This window comes from Nilaparvata lugens, chromosome 2, assembly GCF_014356525.2.
Source record: "Nilaparvata lugens isolate BPH chromosome 2, ASM1435652v1, whole genome shotgun sequence".
Classification (NCBI taxonomy): domain Eukaryota; kingdom Metazoa; phylum Arthropoda; class Insecta; order Hemiptera; family Delphacidae; genus Nilaparvata; species Nilaparvata lugens.
In genome coordinates this window covers 82,604,646-82,631,086 of record NC_052505.1, presented here as the reverse complement: position 1 = coordinate 82,631,086, position 26,441 = coordinate 82,604,646, and the positions used below count along the sequence as shown (strand labels likewise).

Below are 26,441 nucleotides of genomic sequence, written 5' to 3'. Positions count from 1 at the left end.
ATTGCAGAATCACTTAACATATAAAATATTGGTTACTTGGTAAAATATTGTACATCACTTGCTTAGGCTAGTTTTTTGATCATCACAATTTATTATTGACTTAGGATTTTAAAACAACCAAGCAATTTTAGGCTAGCTATTTGATCATCACAATTTATTGACTTAGGATTTTAAAACAAACAAGCAATTTTTATTGCATCAACTATATTTTGTTCAATTACAATATTTTGTAATCTACAAATTCTATAAATATTAAATTCATCACATTTTAAATTCAATTTCAGTATTTTTCAAGCTCATTATTGTATTGTAATCTTATGATTAGTATTCAAGTTATTTGTAAGTGTGAATTACCATAGATGCAGTGCATCTTAACTGAATTGTCTCTACTAAACTTCGATGTTTATCAATTATAAATTTTCCATATTAAACCTCAATGAGTATTGATTTTGAACTGCCTCTAATGATTCTTGATGTTTATCAGTTATCTTGATTGTCTGTTTCTCCATTTAAATTTTTATGTTTACTGAACTTGACAATTTGTTATCAACTTTAATTCTGTATGATTATTGAGCTACTTGTATTCACTATCAAAAATTATTGTTCTGCCATTTCTATTTCAATACATTTATATATTGCTCAATTGGTATTTTTTCTCCAAGAACCTATTCATGTAAGTAATAATTTTTCGTCTTTTATGAAGCAAGACGGTGGTCCTCCTTATTAAAATTATATTGTATCTGGGTCAATGACCAATAAGCAAAATATTTACATCACATTGACCAGCCGCTCTATACTGATCCACTAGCTACCAGAATTCGGACTCAGAAACAATAGCCAAAGTGAACCAACTACAAATGATTTTATTGTGGCGCTACCTGTAGAATTACATGTCAACTATTATAAAAGCATGTTAGTAAACAAAGTACTACATCTTTCCCACATGCCAGTTTTGGCAACATTGTTTATTATGAGATTGACATGGAAAAATGTACTTGGTTCACTCTGGCAAAAGAAGTTTTTTGAAATATTACAGCTAGATAATACAACCTATTTCTACATGAATCTATTAATTATTACACATCTTGATTCTGATTGAAAACTTAGAATGATTGATCTTTGAATATGATTCTCTATGATGAATCACATGAAAAATGTTAATTGGAACATTCAACTACAAATTGAACTACTAATTTCCGAATCATTCTTGAATTTCTTAATTTCATTATTTTTTTTTGTACTTTGCTTTTTTCAAGATTTTGACTTTCTATTAAATTATTCATCTTTGAATAACGTTTCCATCCTGTAGCCTACATTTTATTGGTTATGACTTTGGCTGGAAATTGTAATATTAATTTTGAAATATTTTTATTCTAATATGAATGGTACTAGTATGAATATTTTCAATACCGTACTTCTCTTCATGCTATATCTTACTGTATTATTTGAAATATATAAGTTAGATCGACAGTTTGTGTTATTTTAGTATAGATCCTTTCAACAAAAATCAAAATCTCACTATGCCAAAATGAACTAAGTTGAATGTTGGTGCCAAAGTGAACCAAGTTAGGATTTCTAAACATATTTTTTTCTTCACTAGTAACATGCAAAGTCCCTGATTAAAATTTCTTGCTCATTCTTGGAAGAAATATGTATAATTGCTTATAAATTTTCAAAATAAACATACCATGAATATTGAATTTATAAAATGGATTTCACTTACAACAATCAATACTGAAAAAACAGAAAAAATGACTTGGTTCACTTTGGCATCAGACCCTCCATATATTCTTGGACAGAACTTTGAACTTTAAATTTCCTCAGAACATAACCAATTTTTTCGGACATTTCATTATTTATCAAAATTTGGGAACAGAATAGTTTTGGGCTATGCCTGTTGTTCTATCCCGATCATATTCATATGATTTGTAATATATCAACGAATAAATAAATAAATAAATACCACCAAATTACGACAAGAAAAGCACTATATAGCATTTGAGGCATGCGGTCAACTCTACTAGTTTTAGCTTATTCCGTTTGGGGGCACTAATGGGATGGCAGTGCTCCAACGTTTAATTGACCAAGTACTATAAAGAAAAAGAAAATGCTGAAGATATTACTGTAATATCAAGATTACCTGTGTGATAATATCTGATATGATATCAAATAGACCCTTCATATCATACCATATAATTTGTTTGTGAATGCACCAGAAGGAAAAACTAGAAATATTGTTTATCCACAAGCACTCAAATGAATAGTAGAATAATAAAACAATGCATTAAATTTAATCTTAATTACACTGATTAAAATATAATTTTTCAAAAAGAGTTTTCTTAATATTATCCATCTCAAATGCGCAGCAACGCGCGACGGGTCAGATAGTAGTTCATAAATAGTGAGTGAAGATGATGGTTCAAAATTTTCCAGTTCTATTCGAAATTTAGAAATTTTGGATAATTGTTTCTAATTCTGTCAGATTTCGTTATTCATGATAACTATTTTTGATTGAAGATTTGTTAGTTTTTTGAAGTGTAAATTATTATTTTTAAGTGATAGTAACTTAACCTACAATTTAATTTGGACTGTAGTAAAAATTTGAGAAGGGACAGTTTTGGGCATAAGCCTGTTATGCCTTCTCACATAAGAGTAAGGGAAACGTATGATGGTAATAATGTAATAAAAACATGTAATAATGGTACATGACTGGATAAATAAATAAATCATAAAATACACATTGGCCCATATTGAACTCAAACTAAGAGACTGGAAGAACATATTATCCTATTATATTAAGCGAGCAATTCTGTACATTTATATCTGGTATTTATGTTCAACGGATCTCGAAAACGGATCTAACGATTTTTACGAAATTTGGAACATAGTAGGTTTATGATATAAAAATTCGATTGCACTAGGTCTCATCCCTGGGAAAAATCGCTGAAGGACATGAAAAGGATTAATGGTACAACAGATGATAAAATTGCAGTATTGTATATATGCTGTTCCTGGAAGAATAGATAACTGGTTGAAGGCATAAGGCAACCTCTTGCTTTATTTTCAAAAAATTATCTTTGAAAAAAGGCGGTTGGTCTGCATACTATCGTGAGGTACTTGCGGTTTATGCAGCGGTGCAGCATTTTCGCTACCTCTTGGAAGGACACGCTTTCACTATCTACACAGACCACAAGCCTTCAATCGATGCTTTTCAACAGAACCGTGAAAAACTTCCACCGATTCAACTAAATCAACTATCATTCATCTCTGAGTTTTCAACAGATATAAAATATGTAAAAGGCATCCAAAACATTGCTGCTGATACACTTTCACGTATTGAAGCTATTAATACAACTCTTGATTTTGAGTTATTGGTCAAATCTCAAGAAATTGATGAAGAACTTAAGAATAAGAATTAAATTCCTATAAAGTTATTAAAAACCTTTCTTAAGGTACTGAATATTTATGTTTTATTCACTCTTATTCTCATTACAATTTTAATAACTTAATAAACAGTTATTTCTTGTAATATCAAACTTGAAAAAAAATATTCAACAGTTTCCATAATAATTCTCACCGTCCCTGTATAATTACAAGTTTCGGAATTCAGAGATCAATACAACAGTTCATGAGCGAGTTCTTCAACCCAGAGGGTCACTAGTGAAATGGCTACTTTTGTGAAGTTTATTGAATAATCTTATACTGGGGAATAGGGCAAAACTTCATTATTATCATGGTTTTAAGTGACATTTGTAATATTTTTCCAATTTTTCTTGTTTGTATTAGTAGTTAGGAATTAATTGATCTGATGAATTCATAATTTTAGTAGGCCCTAGATTTTTTGAACTCAAAATTGAGTGTGAATCAAGTTATTATTTTTACATTTCTATGTATTCTAAATTAAATTTTAAATGTTGGGCGAACGCCTCTTGTTTTTACCTAAATTGTATATGTAGCCTATATGAATGATAAATAAATATAAATATTAAGTCCACAGTGGACTCACGTTGTATTGAGCCTACCGGCCGCGTGAATCCAAGGTGGACTCACAGGCACTTCTTTCAGAAAAGACCGTGTGATGTCGCAGTGGCTTCACATTTCCTATGCATTTCAATAGTATTCGAAAGTGCATGGCCAGTAGGTACTAAAACTGCCATGGCCTGGTCATATGAGTGTTTGTTCTATTTTTATTTTGCATAAAAGTAAAAATCCATCACAATTCCTTTTAAATCTTTGAAATAATATTTTTCCTCCACCTACTGTCTAAAGTACTTACTTTACTCCCTGAAACATAATACCAAAGTGTCACTTTTTCGCTCTCGGTAGTAAAAAACAGAAAAACTCCCTAGGGAGGAAAAGTGACCCCATTTAAATAACATGGGAAGCATCACTATTTTGAAACTTACATTGTAATAGGGTAGAAGGTCTAATCTCAGATGAGAAAGCATAATAGAGGTATCTGTCATTGAGTCAACTGAATTCAATACCACAACCAGAAATTTGATCAACTCATGAAATATATGTTTGTATGACATTATATTTTTAATATTAATAGACGATAAAAATTTATACAATTTTAAAAATATTATATTCTATTCAAAATACCAGCCAACAAAATATTTTTGATCTGCAATTCAAATCTGAACCGCGTGATCTGGAGTCAGCCATTTTTGGTTGACGCCCAGCTGATATAATTGTTACAACTTTTGCCGATAGATAGTGCAATCGGCAGTGCCAATCATATGACCGGTTTTTGGGTTCAGATTTTAGGTTATTTGTTAGGAAACATTGTCACCAATACGTAAGTTATTGAAATGATATTATTTGCAGTTTCTATAAAAAAATGTAGATGGAGGAAAAATGTTGTACACATCACGAGCGAAAAATACATTTTCTCCTCAGGAAAATTGTTGCCCTCGGCTTCGCCTCGGGCTTCAAACTTTTTCCACAGGGAGAAAAAGTCGTACTTTTCACTCTAGATATACAAATAACTATTTCCATTTATTTCATTTCTAATTCAAACATTTCTAATTCCACATAAAATCAGCTGTTTCTTTTTAGCTTCAAAAACATATTTTTGTTTCACAAACAGTTGGTAACATTGCTATCAAGAAGCTTCCTCCTGTATTGATAACCTATTTTCAATAATTATTGAAACGTGTTTCTATGAAGTTTGTTAGTGGTGATTGTGATGGTGAAAAGTTTCTGAAATGGCAAGTGACTATCAATCCGAGCAATTTCGTATAAATAATAAACTTTTACAGGACTTATTATCTGATGAAGAGTCAGATTACATTAAAGAGTTAGATGATTCTTATTTGTCTGATGAATACAAACCTAGTGAAAATAGTGATGACTCCAGTGAAGAGCAACCTCAACAAAAAAAAAACAAAAAACTGTCAGAAATTCTAATGTAGGCGAACCAGTTGCTTCTACAAGTGCACATCCACCAATAGATTCTTCAATAACTAATACAATTGAAAGAGTGATAAGTGAATTCCTGATTTCCGATATTGATTGTGATAGTGATGATGAAAACGACATAGGTCCAAATGATGATAATATTGACTGGAATCCAGTGACAGGTATATTTATGAAGCATATGCAGTTTACTGAACATCCAGGAATATGTGATAATTTGGAAGATAATTTCAAGGACAAATCCCCAAATGAAATTTATTCCTACTTCCTGAATGATGATCTACTGAAGAATATTTCTGAAGAAACTAACAGGTATGCTCAACAACAAATTCAAAAGGGAATTTCTAGGAAAGCCAGACTCAACGATTGGAAAAATACAAATCCAGATGAGATGAAAACATTTTTTGGAATCATAATTTGGATGGGATTGACTATTTACCCAAGCATCGAATCATACTGGTCAACAAAGAAAATATACAAGAATAATATTCCTCAAATAATGTCTAGAAACAGGCTCCAGCTATTACTCAAGACATTACATTTCAGTGACAATGAAATTCCATCTACTGATAGACTCTGCAAAATTTCACCACTTCTAAACAAATTGCAAGAACTGTTCAAATCATGTGTAGTACCTGGTGAAGTGGAGTGCATTGATGAAACGCTTGTTCCTTTTCGAGGCCGTCTGCTATTCCAAATAAACGCCATAAATTTGGAATAAAGCTATTCAAAATATGCTTAGAAGGGGGGTAGTAACATATGATTTTAGGGTATACTGTGGAAAAAGCAAACAAAAAGAGAATTCGGTAGCAACAAATGTTGTAATGGACTTGATGGGTGATTTGATAGGGAAAGGGAGAACCCTCTGTACTGATAACTGGTACACTTCAGTTACTCTGGCCCATGAACTTTTGAAGAAAAAAACCCATTTGGTTGGAACGTTGAGAAAAAATAGAAAGTACAACCCAAAGATGTTGTAGATAGTAAATTGCAGACAGGTCAAACTGTGGCCAAAGAGAGTAACACAGGGGTAGTCGTTCAAAAATGGAAGGACAAAAGAGAAGTGCTCACCCTCAGAACAAGGCACACCGACAAAATGAGGACAATTGAAAGAAGACGCTCTACTGTCCAAAAACCCTGCTGCATTGTAGATTATAATAAGTGGAAAACATTCATCGACCTTCCTGATCAGAAGAAATCCTACACTACATCATTGCGAAGAGGCGTCAAATGGTACAGGAAATTGGCCATTGAATTATTGGTTGGAACAACACTTGTCAATTCAATTTATTTGTATCATTCATCCGGTAACCGAGAAATTCCAATGACTGAATTCAAAAATGATGTCATCGAAGGATTGACGGGCATTGTTGAAGCAGCAGAAGCAGTTCAAGCAACACTTCAGCCAACTCATCGCCTAGTGGATACTGGTAGGAAAGGAAGAAGGAGGTGCAATCACTGCTACCAAAAAATAAAAAATGAACTTGGCAGACTGATTGCAATGAAAAAAACACCGCAGTCTCCCTTCAGGTGTGACAGCTGTGAAAAACACTCTTGTTTGGAGTGCTTTTTTGATTCTCATTTGTGTAATTTAGCCTAAACTGGGAGGAGTGAACTTGTCAGTAATTTTAATTTTTTTTTCAAGATAAATACTCTTTATTATGTGTGAATTAATATTTTTATATTATTAGAAAAGATTTAAACATTTGAAATTGTTTATTTCTTCACAAGACCTGAAAAATGATTAGGAAAGTGTAGTGACACGTTGATCTCACGCGGCTCATGTGGTCTCCAGGACAACTTATGGCCGCGTGAGACCAATGCGTCACCACAATTCAAAATTGAAATAACAGCTTCAATTTTACTTCAAAACTATTTTGGACTAAATATTTGTTCATTACATACATAATTTTGAAATAATATAAGAAAAAAGTTGGTTGGCCAGAATGGAAGTTTTTTCTCAAGTATAGATGGCAGTCAAAGTGTTAAGTGACATTTGTAATATTTTTCCAATTTTTCTTGTTTGTATTAGTAGTTAGGAATTACTTGATCTGATGAATTCAAAATTTTAGTAGGCCCTAGATTTTTTGAACTCAAAATTGAGTTTGAATCAAGTTATTATTTTTACTAACCTCAATACTATGTATATATTCTAGATTAAAGTTTTAAAAAATGTTGGACGAACGCCTCTTGTTTTTACCTTAATTGTATATGTAGCCTATATGAATGAATAAATAAATATAAATATTAAGGCTAGGCGAACACCAGTTAGTCAAGACAAGACAAGACATGATTAGACACGTTTAGACACAATACTTCACATAGCTGCTTGTGACGCAACTCCTCACTGATTAGTCATTGCAATTAGACATGTCTTCATAAGCAGCTATGTGAAGTATTGTGACTAAACGTGACTAGTCTTGTTTTGACTAACCGGTGTACGCCCAGAATTAGGCTGACTAATCAGTGAGAGTTGCGTTACAAGCAACAATGTGAACTATTGTGACTGAACGTGTCTGATCATGTCTTGTCCTGTCTTGACTAATTGGTGTGCGCCTAGCATAAACGTGTTGTTATTGAAGAAAAACATTTTCCATCCACATTTCGCTACATTACCTAAATTTTCTAATGTAAAATACTATTATAAAATATATAATTTCATACTATAGAATAAATACGATACAACAGGAAGCTGCATTAATAATTACGATTCCTATAGATATAAAGATCATTTAAGATTTCTATGCTTATTATATAGTATATGCTCAGTTGATCCCAAATTGTTATTCGATTTTCCAACTTACAATAATTAACTTTTTTTATTCACAATCTTCACTTGAAGTCTACCTACCAACCTTACATTCAAGTTCAACTCCTCTACTGTTGGTTTCATAAGGTTGAGAAGATATATTATTAAGATGTACTGAGATATATGAAAATATTGGAAATTATCACTTATCCATTTTGTAGTTGCAGTTCAGTGGCCTCTTCAAGTGTTCATAGTCTGTGAAAACAAAACTGGTGAAAACTTCTAATAAAGCCCTAATTTTGAATATAGCCTGATAATATTATGTGTAGATAAGTTAGATTCTTCCTCTTTACTAGAAGATTATCGTAAATAATAGAATCAGTAACTAATTAATCTAAATCTAAATAATCTAGCATTTCAGTGCTAATATTTCAACATTTGATAGGTGTTGATTAGTGTGAAAGAAATAGTCAACCCTCCATTCGACAAGATACAGCTTGTAGCATTACCAGAAATATTGTGTGGAGCAACGACTTCTCTAATTTCTTATTAGACTATAAATCTCTAGAATATTATCCCCGATGTCTCAGTATTGTAGTTCTGAAACTGTTCTAGTACTGTAACAAATTTCTAAATCCTCATACATAGAATACTACTAAAATTGGACTTCTGACGCAGAAGTAGACGAATATCTGAGTTGTCCAGTTTCAAAACTCGTTAACTCCAACCAAACTTTTTTCCACAAATGGCAAAAAACTGTGGTTGATTATAAAAGGCAATAGCAGTTTGGTAATATTTTTATAAAATGTAAAGAATTACTTTTTCCTCCACCTACTGTCTAAAGTACTTACTTTACTCCCTGAAACATAATACTAAAGTGTCACTTTTTCGCCCACGGTAGTAAAAAACAGAAAAACTCCCTAGGGAGGAAAAGTGACTCCATTTAAAATAACATGGGAAGCATCTCTATTTCAAAAACTCACATTGTAATTGGTTAGAAGGTCTAAGCTCAGATGAGAAAGCGTAATAGAGGTGTATGTCATTGAGTCAACTGAATTCAATACCACAACAATAAATTTGATCAACTCATGAAATATATGTTTGTAGGCCTATGATATTATATTCTTAATATTAGTAGACGATAAAAATTTATACAATTTTTAAAATATTTTATTCTATTCAAAATACCAGCCAACAAACATTTTTGATCTGCAATTCAAATCTGAAACGCGTGATCTGGAGTCAGCCATTTTTGGTAGCCGCTCAGCTGATATAATTGTTACAACTTTAGCCGATAGATAGCGCAATCGGCAGTGCCAATCAGCCGACCGGTTTTTAGGTTTTAGATGTTAGGTTATGTTGTTAGGAAACATTGTCACCAATACGTAAGTTATTAAAATGATTTTATTTGCAGTTTCTATAAAAAAGTAGATGGAGGAAAAATGTTGTGTACATCACGAGCGAAATAGTTATTTTGTGCATCTAGGGACTAAAGTGCAACTTTTTCTCCCTGAGGGAAACTGTTGTCGCCCGATGGCGTAGCCGAGGGCGACAATTTCCCTGAGGGAGAATAAGTACTTTAGTCCCGTGATGCACACAACATTTTTCCTCCACCTACACCAATACCTATAACAATGAATAATTTTACTACATCTTCACGCTTTCACACTATTTTTTTAAAAACAAAATTTAGCTCACCTCTGATAATAATTTGTTGATAGTTGCTAGTTGATAGTTGATAGTTGATAGTTTATAGTTTCCTTATGAGTCACAAAATTCCATGTCGCGTATTAACTATTATATATGTTTTAATGGAGCAGGTTGAGCTTATACTTTTTTATACTTTTAAATGGCAATATTTTGATATTATTGAAAATGTTATTTCTTTATTAATAAAGACAAATAATGAAAAAGTTATTTAATCAGCTGTTTTAGCACACTTGAAATTTGGACAATATGAATGTCAACAATGCTTGCCGTCGTCGACTGCGGAAAAGTTCGCATAAACGAAAACGTACCTTTAGATGAACGCTCTCGTAGAGATGCCGATGACGTTAGAGGTGTGTACTTTTTCATATCCACCAACGGTTGAACATAACCTAACAATCGAAATAGAGCTACTTATTTCCTAGAGCTAAAATATTCCAAAGATCGAAATAGAGCTCTTTTACTTTTCCTCTACCGACCACGACAGTGTTGCCACATTCCTCATTCTTCAATCGCGGCGTTGTCGGACTTCTTCCCATGTTAATCTTATGGGTTTATTTTTACTCCCTTGGGAGTAAAAGTGATCACTTTTCCCGCTGGGAATTATTTTTAGTCCCATGGGAGGAAAAGTAGTACTTTAGTATTCGATTCCAGGGTGTAAAATGAGACTTTTGATAGTAGGTGGAGGAAAAATACTTTTTCTCCCTCAGGAAAATTGTTGCCCTCGGCTTTGCCTCGGGCTTCAAACATTTTCCCACGGGGAGAAAAAGTCGTATTTTCACTCTAGATATACAAATAACTATTATTGATGTATTAGGTCATAAATAATTGATGTAGAATTTTTCAGTAATTTAAAAAAACAATTGCACATAATAGGTTTTGCAGCAGTATTAGCATTATGACGGGTTTTGCACCATTACGAAAGATAACGAATTTTGTTTCAGTAATTTAAAAACCAAGAAAAACTTATTTTTTCACTATGAATTTGCAAGTTTTATATTTTGTTAGGACCTTTTTATTGTTTGGGATGATGAATCAAACCAATAAAATGAATAAAATTATTAAAATAGATATCAATGTAACAACTTAATCTCTTCAAATGTACAAATTTAATAGTGGTCGAATTATAATAGAAACTACAAAATATGCATTAGAAGATGTGCATTGAAAATATGCATTTATATTAGAAGATTATTACAAATGGATCAATTGAAAAATTAACGTGGTTTGCAGCAGTTATGAATTCAATACATTCTACTCCATAGGGACATAACGAGTTCTGTTGCAGTATCCGTTTAGTAACTATAACGGCATTTGCAGCAGTACGTGGGGTACACATGACGAGTTGCAGCAGTATCCAAACTTTGACGGTCATTTTCATACGTTTTTAACGTGTTCTGTAGCATTTAACAAGTGGGAATAGTTCTATATGAACCTAGAGAACAAAATGGCGGTCTTAACTCGAAATTGAAAAACATTGGAGATAACGAGTTTTGAAACTGGGCTACTATATCTGACTATATATCAGATATAAATTATGGGCTACTATATCTTTCTATGCTATATCTGACGCAGAAGTCAAAAGATCACCCTAAATCAACTAAATACAATTAAATTAAAATTGAAAGCATGTCTTTTGTAATAGCCCTAATAATAGTCAAACATGGCAGAAAATTTTTTTAACAATAATTCATCGAATAGAATTTGAAAATATTCACATACAATCGAGCACCGCGATAGATTACAACGTCATTACAGTGGTACATATTTTATAAGTCTACATTCTATTGATAAAAAAGAGGGTTTCAACCCATTTATGATAAGAATTTTATGATATTCTATATTAAAAATACTATTAAATATTGTTTTCGCTCACCTTAAACTCACGCAAGTGTCAATATGAAGAACTGTTGAATGTCATCTGTGATACTAGTATTTCGGAAATATCAACAAATGTTCAACTACTGGCTCTCGACAATTCAAAGCGACATCTAATATCAGCCACTTCAATCACGTACCCAACGCTCTTCTGAAATTGTATTTTTCTAACTTTATTGTCCAATCGGCTATCTTCTTCTGATATTTTTCTGAAAAATTGAAATGAAAAGAATAATGCAGGCATAGCTATCATTAAAAATACTCATTAAAACAATCATAATTATAGTAATACTGTAATCCGAAGTGGGCATTATTTCCAATGGAAAGAGAAAATATCAAAGTTCTTTTTATAATAATTACTTTGGACCCCTATCTAACTGAGCAGCCAGGTTACGTAGTCAGATCTGAACTAGATAGACAAGGAATCAATAATAGGCTATTCATACAAAATTGGGAAGATAGAAAATTCGTATAAGCAATAAAATGTTGAAGTTTAGAACTTCAACAAAGTTATTATAGAAGGTTTCGTGTTGAAAAACTACATCAATAGGTAGATAAAACCATAGAGAAACAATAGCTCGAGTAGATATCCCATGGTATAGGGCGTTTATGTCACAACTTTTACTGTTATCTCAAGCCGATAGTCCATGTAATTCTTTCCGTGAAGCTGTGTGACACTGGTAGTCTCTCATATTGTGCCATTCATACACTCTCACCCCAACAAAACAGTAAGAATCGACAATAATCAACAGCAATCGGCTTGAGATAACAGTAAAAGTTGCGACATAAACGCCCTATACCATGGAATATCTACTTAAACTATTGTTTCTCTATGATAAAACGTTCTGTCAATGAATAAATTTGTCCCTTTCTAGAACGGAACACTATAACTTTGTTGTAGTTTTTACGCTGTGTTACATTTGTAAATATTTGAAAAACACTTACTTTTCTTGGAGAATTGAGGTATGCCCTTCACTCCTGAGGAGGAGCTTCATCAGCCTAGAGGCTGATCAATCATCGGAGACTGATAAAGCCTCTCATCAGGAGTGAAATGCATACCGTAATTCGCCAACAAAAGCAAGTGGTTATTTCAAATATTTACAAATGTAACACAGCGTAAAAATTACAACAAAGTGAATAAATTGTCTCTGGGGAAATGCCAACAAAAACCTTGTGACATTATGCGACATTCAACTCATTTATATTGACAATTAATATTCATATTACTGTTCAATTCATTTCATCTATTTATCCGTGTTTCGGATGGACACATTTAGGTGGGCCGTCCACTAGAACCGTTTTCGTCCGAGCTAGCATCGGCCGAAAACTACTGAACTCGTTCGAACATGTGTGAATACACGTCTACACGTTATTTCAAGTTTTACAAACTCTATCATCATCATGCCAGTAGAAACACCAGCTATTAGAATCGATCCCCCAACAAAGAAAGGAAATAGATGCTCGTCCATTGCATCAGGCTTATAGAGCCGTCTCCGGCCGATCAATTTTTCGATACGAATTGAATGGGATTCTCCGGCACTATCCGGCCGAACTAACTAGTCGAGCTGAGACAACAAAGTGTCTCTAACCTAAAATTGTTCCACAGTCTTTGTTTGTTTTAGTTTTTTGAAGTTGTTCTGTTTTATAAAGTTGTAACTAAGGACAATGAAAAGTTGATAAGTTTGGTTCCATTGTGAGATCTACGAGACAAAAGATATCATCGTCGTGATTTCAGTAGCCATGATTATACAAACCTGTTTCGGTTTGAGTTGTTAGTTGATTTGCTGGGTTCTGAGACAGTTATGGTTCTTTTCTTTGGCATCCTGTTCCGTAAGCGTAGGTCAGCCAGCACTGCCGCCCTGTCACCATACATAATCAATCAATCAATAGTTTTATTCGAATCAACACAATATAGGCTACATAAAATCACAATCAAAAATAATTAATAATAAAATATGTATTCCGTGGCCCTGTCGTCTTTATGGAGCTTTTTTGCTTCTTAAAAATTGCATGGATCGAATTAGATTGAATTCAAAAATAAATGACAATAAATCCTGAATTATCTCTTCAAATTTTCAAAAATTTTCTCAGACTCATTAAGCCATCGGTCCCGGCTGCCTAGAAAGCAGTTGTTAAATCATGTAAGAGGCCCTGAAATTGAACAGTGCAACCTGAAAACTCTGACACAAGACCTGAGCCAGCTAGGTCACTCGATATTATTATTATTTATTCATTTATCAACAGAGCCATAAATCATATGGTGTTAGGCCATTTTTACATTGTCAAGTCTTATAAACTTATGAGTATAGCTGGTAATATTCTCCTCCGAAAGACGGGGTAGCCGTAATCTATGTGATTGTGCTGTGGTCAAAAACTTTTGGCTCTGGTCAGGATTCGAACTCAGTTTCTCTTGATTATTGGACCGGCACGTTATCACTCACTCCAACGAGCTACCCAATTTTAATATGCAAAATTTGAATAATAAGAGCCAGACTATATAAAGCGTTATTTCTCGCATTTTCAGACGGTGTTTTTAGAGTCGGAGGGCAAGAAGATCTCAGATTGGCTGATTTGGTGGGCGTATCAATCGAGAATCAGCCAATTGGAGAGCTTCCTGTTCTATAGTGTTGTGTTTTTATAAGTGTGAAAACGGCCATTGAAAACATGAATGGCGCCTGAAAAACGCTTGATACAACGCTTCATGTTGTCTGACCACTAAAGCTCAACTCACACGCGACTCAGGTCGAGAAGAGACTCGACTATTGGAGAGCATGTGTTTCAAGTTTTCAAGTTTCAAGTTTAAAACTGTGTTTTCAAATGGTGACAGTCGCGGAGACTAGAGTCAACTGGTCTGAGTGTCACCATTTGGAAACACATGCTCTCGACTAGAGTCGAGTCTCTTCTCGACCTGAGTCGCGTAAATGTGAGTTCAGCCTTAGGCTCTCATGCCTTTTATAAATGAATTTCAAGAGAAAATTGTTCAATTACTTACTAACTGGGATGAACTGCATGACTGTATCAGTCTCAAGTGTCGGTCGGACACTGAAAGTCTGCATTTTCTTGGGCATGAAGTAGGGAAATGTAGAACTACAAAAAGTAGTCCTTCTTCTATGACGAAGAACTAGGGTATAAGGAGTGTTCCCCTATCTTGTGGCCGACACCCCTCCTCCTCTCCTCTACAGCAACCACTGTTGTTCCATCGCACTCCACCTTCAACAGGGTTCCACTTTATCTGAAAATAAATACCTCTATAGATAAATTTATTATTTATTCTTATGGCTTTTATCGGCAGAGAGATCCTTTTGGATGTTCTGCCTTGCCGTATTACCTAATGTCATTTCCTACCAACACTCAAGTTTATAGATTAAATATTGGGTTCTTCATGTTTCCTCACAAAAAATTTGCACTTTCACTTCCTGAGTTTTTATTTTATAAAGTTTAAAATCAAGAAAACAAATATAAAAATGTTGATGATAATATTGAACTGAAAATTTCACATTACAATTTTTTCATTTTCTCTCATCAGGTTATCTGATAGATATAGTTAGTTAAATGAATAGATAATGATTGTTATACATAAATGATTAGTCACTTGATAGCCTAAACGCAAAAGTGTACAAGATATTTGGAAAAATAGAATACTTTGCACACTCAGTACTGATATTTTTAATAATTTTTTGCAATTCAAAGTGAGTAATGAATTGGACAAATCTCAAGCATAGATAGCCTAACCTAAAATAGCCATGCTCAACTTAATAGCCCAGTCAATAAAGACATTGATGATGCGCAACAAATTAGGAAAAAGCTGAATTTTGGCAGAGCGTTAGTATCTATAGTAGGTAATATAGCCTGGAGCCGAATATTCCCCATTGATACGCCGGTTCCTTGAACTTGTCTTGACCTCCCCTATCGATCTATGTATATATCAATGCTGGATTCCACAACCTATATAAATATGTCCAGTCGCTTACAATAATTGTACATATACACAATCAATGTCATCACACCCATAGTTAGTCAGAAAAATAAAATATTCCATGTAGAAATGTGGTTTAAACGATGATAGATGCATAAATCCCCAATTGACAAGAAACATTCAACATGAACAAGCATCATTGTAATTAGTCTGAAAAGAACCGAGTAATATGAAATCTAGATTTACTAGTAAAAATGTAAGGAGAATTCAGTAGCCATGATTATACAAACCTGTTTCGGTTCGAGTTGTTAGTTGATTTGCTGCGTTCTGGGGCAGTTGTAGTTTTCTTCTTTGGCATCCTGTTCCGTAAGCGTAGATCAGCCAGCATTGCCGCCCTAACTTTTCTGCTTCCTAAAAATTTCATGGATCGAATTAGATTGAATTTAGAAAGAAATGACAATAAATCCTGAATTGTCTACTCAGATTTTCAAAAATGTTCTCAACTCCTTAATATCACTTAGAATATGTTGTGTTTAAAATAGGCATAAGTGAGAGAACCAAAGTTGTGAATAAATTAAAAGGTTAATCATCTTTTCTATTGGATAAAACAAAGAAATATTTTATTAATATATACTATATGAAGTGCCAATCAAGTGATTCAACATTCTTCTTTTAGAATATATTATTCAAAATCCAATAGTTCAAAATACCTATTAATCAACAAGTAAAGAAGTAAACCAAAGTTAAAATTTACACATTTTTTGCTACATGTCCAAAACTAGCTAGGCAATACAAAATTTAAAACTAGTTTAATTTGGATTTTTCGTTAAATTTTACATTCAACATAGATTTTTAAATTTTTTAGTTGGATTAAGCTATCTTAGACCCTACTGTAAGCATAAAAATAATAAAAACTTTCAACTTCCACTATATTTATTCAGCTAATTCATTGAAATCGACAATGATGTGATACATGGTTTAACTTCAAACTGTGATCGATGCATAAATCCCCCAATTGCCAAGAGACATTTAACATGGACTTTAAGCATCATTGTTAATAGTCTGAAAAGAACCGAGTAATATGAAATATAAGATTAATTAGTAAAAATGTAAGGAGAATTCAGTAGTTTTATTATACAAACCTTTTTTGGTTCGAGTTTGTTAGTTGATTTGCTGGGTTCAGGAGCAGATGTAGTTCTCTTCTTTGGCATCCTATTACGTAAGCGTAGATCAGCCAGCATTACCGCCCTAACTTTTCTGCTTCCTAAAAATTACATGTATCGAATTAGATTGAATTTATGACAATAAATCCTGAGTTAACTCATGAAATCTTTAAAAATGTTCTCAGACTCCTATAAGAATCACTTGAGTAATAATTACATGAGTCAAACCATAGGTGTATCACGCTATCAGCTAAACTATCTGTCGAAAAATAGGCATACTTGAGTGAATCAAAGATGAGATTAAAATCATCTTGCCTATTGGGTGAAACAGATATTTTATTGAGGTAAAATAAATAAAATAAATTTATTAAGACGTACCGTATATTATTATAAAGAACCTACCTATGTAATTAACATGAAAAATAAATCCATTCCTTGAATTCTTCTATAATGAAATTGGCTGCACCATTTATTTGTGATGTTTTGAGTTTCGTTTTCAATATGTGTATTGAGAATGGGGGTTTTCCTGAATGCTTAAAACTAGTTAAAGTGATTCCATTATTGAAAATGGGTTCGCCACTTGACTACAATAATTATAGCCCAGGGTCTATAAATGCATAGATTTTTGAGATTCCTATTTTATAATCAAATTGTTCAATATTTTGAAAACAATTTACTTTTTACTAATAATCGATTTGGTTACAGAAGCAATAGAGGTACTCATACTGCTATCTCTGAGTTCTTGTGGAATTGAATTAGCTTGCTAGATGGAAAAACTAAAGTCACGAATAGCTTTTATGACATGTCAAAATCTTTTGATACCATTTCACATGTTGTTCTGGTACAAAAACTCAGGTTTTATGCGTTTGATTATTTATCTATAAAGCTTACCGTATAGATAAATTATACAAATTTATTTGTAATTTTCTGACCTGTAATATATTGATGTTAAATATGTTATAATTGACTGCTATCCAGTTTGAAATAATATGATGTAATTTTATAACCTGAGATAGACCGCTATTGTTAAATTTGTGACTGCTTGTTTTTTTGACGATGTCTTGCATTATTGTTTTTAATGTTCTGACAATAAACGAATCTTGAGCTTAATTCTTTATAACTTGAATTAAATTAGAAAAATGAGGTTGATTGTTGCAAGACTATAGAAGTGATTATTATGCCATACAATTTGAAATTGCATTGAACTGGATAAACTTAAGTTACCGGTAGCCTTTATTGAATGAACTGAAGTAGCCTAAGAAGAAAATTGAAAAAAAAAAATTATTTGGAATTACTTACTTGATAGATATGCTACAAAAGATAGAACTCACCTTCTCCATAGGAGCTGATTCAGAATGATGATTGTTGATTGATGAATTTTTAATATTTTGTGAATTCATACAATAACAAATTTTCAAAGCTATCAGCTGATAAGCTTGAAGTTGATGTTCCCCCGTGTTGTGGTCAAACAAAATGTTTGCAAAATATATAGATTATCGCGACCTAATATACAGATTACCATTTGGCAACGGTTACCGTTATATCAGAATATTTGGCAGCAGTGACCAGTGACATAACCTGAAAAGCAAAATTTTATTGATGTTTGAAAGGTAGATTGATGGTTTGGGAAGTGAGGAATTTGCTTTTAAATGGCAATAATTTGATTCTGCTATTATTTGAAGCAGTTGAAAAATATTATAAGATATACAATAATCAAATCACACGCGTATCTGCTTCACGATCAGTTACCGTTACTATTAAAGCAATGAATACTATTATACTAATGAAGAACGAATAAAAAAAATATAATAGTGAAGACTATTTATTGCTAATAAAGACTAGTGATATCTAAATTATAATGTATGTTTTAATTACTAGTGATGTCTACATTATAATGTATGTTTTAATTATTAACGTTGACATCCTGAAAACCAATGAACTGGGTTACAAAGAACTGAAAAACACACTCACTCAATAAATTATGGATGCTCTATAAATACAGCCTGCCCGCAACACGCATTACACCCAGCACAGCCACAAGTCTTGATGGATGCTTCCACAGTCTGCCGACTAGCAACTTCACGGCCACTGTCTGTCCCAACCAGATTCCTGTTCTGACAATCTATCAAATTCTATCAATAGACAACCAAAAGAAAATAATGTACAAATATGCAAGAAATTATTCAATAGGCATCGACTGAAGCACAGATTGAGTCAAATTGACTGGAAACACGTAACCAGGCAGGTGTCAGTAAACGATAAATACAACAACTTTGTGAGGATTATGAGTCTCAATATTGAGGAAGCAATGCCTTGAGAACCTAAGAAGATGACTACTACTAGGAATGTTCTCTGGGATCATGATACTTTTGCATTCAAAGGTCAACTACATCGTGCAAATAGGAGATAGGGTACATATCTACAGGAGCACCAGAGGACAGGCAGAATTACATTGAGATAAAGAAAACCTATGAGCACAGAATTATACGAATTATACTTTTCCCAAGTTCAAAGGAGGCGATAGAACTGATACAAAAAATTATCGACTCATAGCTAACCTGCCAATAGTGTAAAAATTATTAGAAAGAGCAATATATGATCAACTGGTTGTACATCTTGAAAACAACAACCTACTTTCAATTTATCAGCACGGCTTCAGAAAAGGTCTTGGCACAGCAACAGCAATCTCAGAACTTTGCAATAATGTCACCAAGCTCTGGGAGGATGGCAAAACTGCATCAGGTTTATTTATTGACCTGCAAAAGGCATTCGACACACTTGACCTTGACCTGCTCAGAAGGAAACTTGAAGCCCTGCTAATAAAAGGAAAAGCTCTTCAATGGCTGGACAACTACCTTACAGACAGAAAACAATATGTTGAAATTGATTACCAAAAGCATAATAGCATAACAACCTATAAATCCTCATTAAGACCAGTTTACAGAGGGGTACCAAAGGGGTCAATTCTGTTGGGGCCACTGCTGTTCCTGGTTTATATCAACGATTTTCCCAAAGAAATAGACAGTAGAAAGAGCTGTATACTATTCGCCGATGACACCACCATCCTGATCCCCACAGAAAACATGAAAAAACCAACAAGATTGTGGAGGAAACGCTTAATGAGGCCGAGTGGATATGCAAAGAACTGAACCTAGAAATGAATAAAAATAAAACTGTCCATATTCAATTCAAACCTAGGAAGAGTGACCCAGAGGAGCAGACCAGCACCGACACATCTACTGTGGACTGTACCAGATTTTTAGGCATACCGGTAACAACAATTTAACTTGGCAAAACCATATCGACCAGCTCTGCAAGAGGTTCTCTTCCGCTGTGTTTTTTAATCAGAAGAACTAGAAACATCACTGAAGAAACAACCGCATTCATAGCCTATCACTCCTTGTTTGCCTCTCATCTCAAGTATGGCATAGTGGCCTGGGGGTCCGCTGCACAAACCAGATTGGACAGAGTCCTGCGTATCCAGAAGAGAGCACTCAGAACTATACTGAGAAAGGATCCGATGGAGCATTGCAGGACACTCTTCACTCAGCATAGTATAGAAACTGACTGTCATTTCATTGTATGTCCTCGAGGTAGTAACCCTGGCTAAAAAGACAGGCTCAATCCGGAGAAGTGAGCGACATGAGTACAACACAAGAAACAGCAACAACATAGACCTACAACACCACAGGCTCAAGAAGTACAGTGATTCACCAGCATACTCAGGAGCCCGCCTCTTCAACTTGTTACAAAAAGAATTAAAAGAAATTCAGGACCATGGCATCTTCGCACAAAAGCTCAAGAAATATCTAGTTGCAAGACCATACTACACGACAAGAGAGTTTACTGATGACCACACATACCAACACCTTAGAGTATAGAATACTCTACACACCTGATGACGACCCCAATAGAGGAGATCAAAACCTTTGACGATTCCCTGATCCTAAGACCATGAGGAAGACACTGGAAGTAAGTAAGTAAGAAGTAAGGCAGTAGAGAAAGCTATGAGAAGGTCGAGAACAGCGTTGCAGATTTTCTGCCTTGCCACTGCCTACTATAGAGGAGATCTGATACCAGTATATCTGATGTAATATCAACTGTTCATTCTTCTAAAATGATATATTTTATTCGTCAAGAAAAAATAGGCTATATTATCCAATAATTTGTATGGTAGATTCCATAATTAGGAATTTTGATATGCTACATTACATTTCTACATTGTTTAAAATCGATCTGGCAATATTGCGGAGCTGGAAAAGGATAACGCTATCTGCTAATACCTTCTGCTTCATTCATTACCCACAATTGTGAGATCGATGGCATCAAAAAATCGAAACACATTCAACAAAAACTGCAACAGTTCAGATGGCAGTGATCCATTGCTTGCGCTTTGTTGAATGATAGACAAGGAGAACAACACAATGTTTATGGAATAAGTTATTGCCATTATAACATGGGCCTCAGTATAAGTTAAAATAATGTTGTAAGAAAAAAATAGTTTATAATAGTACTGCTTATTATTTGTCTTCTTATCAGCTAGCTACATGAGTAACTGACATGGAAAATGAATAATGATTTCTTCAATGTTGTTTTCCATCACAAACTGCTTATTATTAAATCACTTTTTGCTATTAGAAAAAACGACTAGCAGTCAGATATTTTACAATAAATGAATTAATCACTCACTGTGACAACGAGATCTTTCGGCAGGTCCGCCATCTTCTTGGTTGTACTCATAAACAAGTAGAAGGATAGGATGGCAATTTTTAGTGTGCTGTTGGTGTCTATTGGGTTTGTTGTGGCTGAGAAGGTAATCAAAGAGGATGTGGGATTTGAAGTTGGGTGGTTCATTTAATATACATTGTCTATTGCTTTTAAATTGGGTGTATATCTCAAACTGTTCTATTGTGTCCAATTCTGGTCCTTTGTTTTTTATGTGTATGATTTGTAGATCAGTATTTATGTTTGTGTGTTTGTGATTTTCTTGAATAAGGTGGTCGGCAAATGTATATTCTTTTTTTGTTTTTAGTCCCTGGATATGTTCCTTGTATCTTTGATTGAAAGAACGGCCAGTCTGTCCGATGTAGAATTTATCACATTCAGAGCATTTTAGCTTGTATACTCCTGGGAGTTTGAGTTTTTTGTTGTCTTGAATCTTTTCTCTTTTATTGATTTGCTTGTAGATTTTATTTTTTGTTCTAAATGCCACTTTATACCCAGATTTTCTAAACATACTTCCTATTCTGTTGGATTTGTTGTTTATGTATGTCAGTGTTAAGAACTTTTCAGTTTTGTCCTTCTTTTGTTTTTTATTTTTGATTTTTTGGAGTAGCATGTCGATTAGGTTGTGTTGGTATCCGTTCTGTTGTGCTAAATATTTTATGGTATTGAGTTCTGCTTTGTAGTGTTCAGGTGAGAGGGGGATGGTTTGAAGTCTGTTTAGCATAGATAGGAAAGCTGAGTGTTTATGTTGAACAGGATGATTTGAGGAGTTGTGAATAAGGGTATCTGTCATGGTTGGCTTCCTGAATATGTTGAAGGAGTGTTGTTGGATATTAACAGTGTCTGAACTATAAAAAGTTATTATATAGTGTTTCGACATGGAAAGCAGAATCAATGATAACAATCCTTCAGTCCTATATTTTTATTGTCTGAAATAAAAAGATAAATCTTGGTAAATGTTTTACAGAAATCATATTGAACACATTTTAGTAGAGACAACAACAACTATTTAGACAACAATATTAACATTATTTCTATGAATACAAATAATGTTGAATTATGAGATAATCATAATTATAATACAATAAGGAGCCGAATAAAAATGCAACTCTTAAATTATTTGAAAGGAATTGACTGTAACATCTTCATTAGTTAACTTATGCTTGAATTAAATTGAACTATTTTTCTAGAGAGAGAGTTTATTGAATCACTGAACCCATTCTATGTAAATTCTGACATTGGAAACCCTAATTTTTCTGTAATGTAGTAAGTAATTAGTATTAAATACCTTGAAAACTGTTTTGGTCGAAAAAATGGGTTGCGTATTTATATATAGGAATGGCGTATTTTCCACAAGATGAAACAGAATATGAAAAGTTACCAAGTGGAATATGTTTGCGTTCACTCATACAACAGGTTATGGATGTGGGCTATATACAATTTTTGAAATTATTCAAGTTACATAGATAGAAAGAAAATTTAATACTCTCATTCAAAACATTATTATTTGTTGCCTGGAAGGTACACATACTTTTTATTTCTGGGATATGAAAAAATGATAATTGACTTTTTCAATTTAATTTACAAATATGTATTATCCAACACAATTTAACAATACTAAAAACAATTCACCCAATGAAACTTCACTCACAAAATTGTGCTCAAAAAGAAATCCTGATACATCAATCAAGTTTGTATGGGGCAGACAGGTAGGTTCGCATTATTCAAGTGTTTCAATGAAAATGAGAAATTTATTTCAAACTACTTTACTATTATAACGCAATAGATGGAATATATTGTTTTTAGAATTATTCATGAAATTGAATGAGCTAAAGTGGTAAATTTCTAAAGGTTCACTTAGATCTTTTGAGTTTCAATGAAAACATTTTATAGAGATACAGTTTTTCATATATAATCTATCATAAAATGGAATGATTATAAAAAGGATTAGGATAAGAAAATTAGCTTTTAAATTACTTTGATAGGGCTACTTGAAAGATTAACATAAGATTAATTTCAGTTTAATAATTTTGTGCAGCTACCTTAGATTAAATGAAACTTGAATAATTAATCCACTCATTCTCTAACTTTAAACACATAAATTAATTTTTATGATATAGATTAAGAAAATTATTATCTAATAAAAGGTTCAAATACTATTTTAACCTCATGAAAATTAAACCAACGACTGTGGATATGAATTAAATGAAAATAAAATATACAATTAATTTTGGACCTTGAATTATTGTGAATCAATTTGGAAATATATGATGAATTTTAATTTTTAAAATATCAGTACAATATATTTTTAAAAATGGAATTTATTACTAAGACATTTTCACAAGAATAATATTTTTCACAGAATAGCATTATAGTTATAATAGTGTAGTTTTAATGGAATTACAACTGCCCGTCCTACACATAGATATTCAAACGTGAAAATAATTGGTGAACGTATAAATAGGTGAATGATGGATAAAAGAACGAATTTCATCTCCAATGTTGATGTAATTATTGATGATATCAGTCAATTGAAAATATAAGTTATAAAATAATACTAAGGCTCAACTGACACTTAGGCGACTCAGGTCGAGAAGAGACTCGACTCTAGTCGAGAGCATGTGTTTCCAAAATGGAGACACTCAGACCAGTCGATTCTAGTCTCCGCGACGTCACCATTTGGAAACACATGCTCTCGACTAGAGTCAAGTCTCTTCTCGACCTGAGTCGCGTAAGTGTGAGTTGAGCCTAAGTGTATGAGCCAAGAAAAATTATGAAAAATCAGAAGTAATCAATCCAACAATTATTAGTAATGTATAAATTGGAATTCGAGACAGCTTATTCATCAATATTATTATTGTTTTCATGATATGTCTTAGGTCTACCTGACTGATTTCAAGTGTTCATCACGTTTAAATGTTTTATAAACTCATTAAAAACTTCAGTGTGAATTAAAAAAAGATTGATTCACTCCTATGTATGCTCAACAAATGAATTCACCTGGTGCACATTGAATCAAGTATGAGTAGTGAAGAGAATACTGTAATACCGTTGTATTCTGTATGAATATATCTTTAAAAAATTCTAAAACTAAATAAATAAATCTGTCTTCTACTATCACATGTATCTTGAAAATATTTGGGTGCTGATTTTAGGTTATAGAATAGTCCGCATATATCTCATCATTATAGATTGAACCGGGTATGACTCAGCAATTTTCCAGGATGAAGTACAGTAATACTTGAGTTTACAAACTAAACATAAAAATATTAGAAATGAAAATAATATAGTGGGAAACAGTGGAAATGATAATACTAGTGTGAAAATATAAAAACACAACATGAAATTCGAATACGTCAAAATTCAATGGAAAAAATTTTTTGCGGAAACAGTGGAAATGATAATACTAAAGTAAAAATACGAAAACGGAAAATTAAATTTGACAAATTTATAGTTCTGGACATCAATTGATAGGAATTAATACTTGGAATAGAATAGATATTTTACAATAGCCCTGAAACTAAATACAAAGATTGTGATTCCCCCCCCCCCATAGAGAATATTATTATGAAATGTCAAGAATTATTTTATAATTTGTCTGTATGCTGAATAAAAATAATGAAAGTTCTCTGAAAAATTGACAGTGTCTAACAGATTAACTCTACATTAGAGGTGGAACTAGGGGAATGATTTCGTGATATTTATTAATGTGCCAGAAAACGCATACAAATTTTTCATTGCACTTGTTATTGGACGCTCCAAAGTCCATTTAGTTATTTTTATTTCGCAGGATAATAGGACTCAATAAGGAATGGATAGATCTCATATACTACACTCATCACAATTCAAATGATTGTTTAAAGGATATGGTGACTAGATAAGGACCTCAGTATCTTAATGCATAAATTATTAACTTATCCTGATTGACACAGACCAACTTTATAGCATATAGATAAATAAAATAGTTCTATGGAACCAAATAGTAACGGAAAATTTCAACTTATTTACAACTTTTAAAACAAAACATAAATAGAATACAATTTAACGTTCACGTATGTGATTGTGAGTGGTGGTTAAAAACTATTTTAAAACAAAAAATCACAATAATAAAATTCGAAGCTTTTGTAACAACATCTACCGTGAATAATTAAAATTTATACAATAAAGTGGAATTGAATATTTCCAAAGCAACAAATTGGTGGGTTTTACATTTCCAATAGTTTAATCACAATGGATAACAAAACGTGTCAATTAATTTTTATATTAAGGTCATTTACTATTGCTTAGAATAGATATGGATGGACCAGTTACTCATTCACCCTTGGGAAATGTTCAATTCGGAATTTCACTTCAATCTAATGACTCCATATTTTTTACTGTACAAAGAATACTGACCTAAGCATCTCTTTGAATTTTGTACTTTGATACTGAATAATTGAATACTGTTGATAAAGTTTTTCTAACCCAATGTTCTAGATTAAGTCTGACAAAATAATAAAACATAGTCACAGTTATAAAAAGTACAATAATCCAAATTACAGGAACAAACTATCAAGAATTTCCATTGCAATCACAGACGTAAAAATCCCTTAATTTACTTGGCAATACTATTTCAGGCTTCGTGATCAGCGCTATCATTGATTCCTATGAGTGACTCGGTTTGTTCCACTTCACACTCCGAAATCCTGTCAACAATAAATGAGTCTAAAAATAATAGTTTCATTATCATCGTTGCAATAATGTAGTCTCAGTAATATCAACAGAAAAATAATCTGCATTCTAATAATAAAACACTAGAAAATTGTCTAAAAATGTCACGAATTTATTAAAAAGTTTCAACACATATGGTGTCATTTTCAGTGTGACAACTATTATAGAAAAA

The 26,441-nt window shown here is 32.8% G+C and overlaps 1 protein-coding gene and 1 long non-coding RNA gene across 2 annotated transcripts in view; both read right to left on the bottom strand.

The window, feature by feature from the left end:
- Window positions 1-15,961: 15,961 nt before the first annotated feature.
- LOC120350006 lies at window positions 15,962-18,202 on the bottom strand. Its single transcript, XR_005570571.1, has 2 exons — window positions 18,166-18,202; window positions 15,962-16,082 (listed from the first exon to the last, which is right to left on the bottom strand). It is a non-coding gene; the product is annotated as an uncharacterized LOC120350006 (long non-coding RNA).
- Window positions 18,203-25,754: 7,552 nt separating this feature from the next.
- LOC111049175 (solute carrier family 35 member F5) overlaps window positions 25,755-26,441 on the bottom strand; it is a 35,025-nt gene continuing 34,338 nt past the window's right edge. The window contains 1 exon segment of the mRNA XM_039421923.1: window positions 25,755-26,244. Within this exon segment, the coding sequence (XP_039277857.1) occupies window positions 26,172-26,244 (73 nt within the window). The 3' untranslated portion in view covers window positions 25,755-26,171.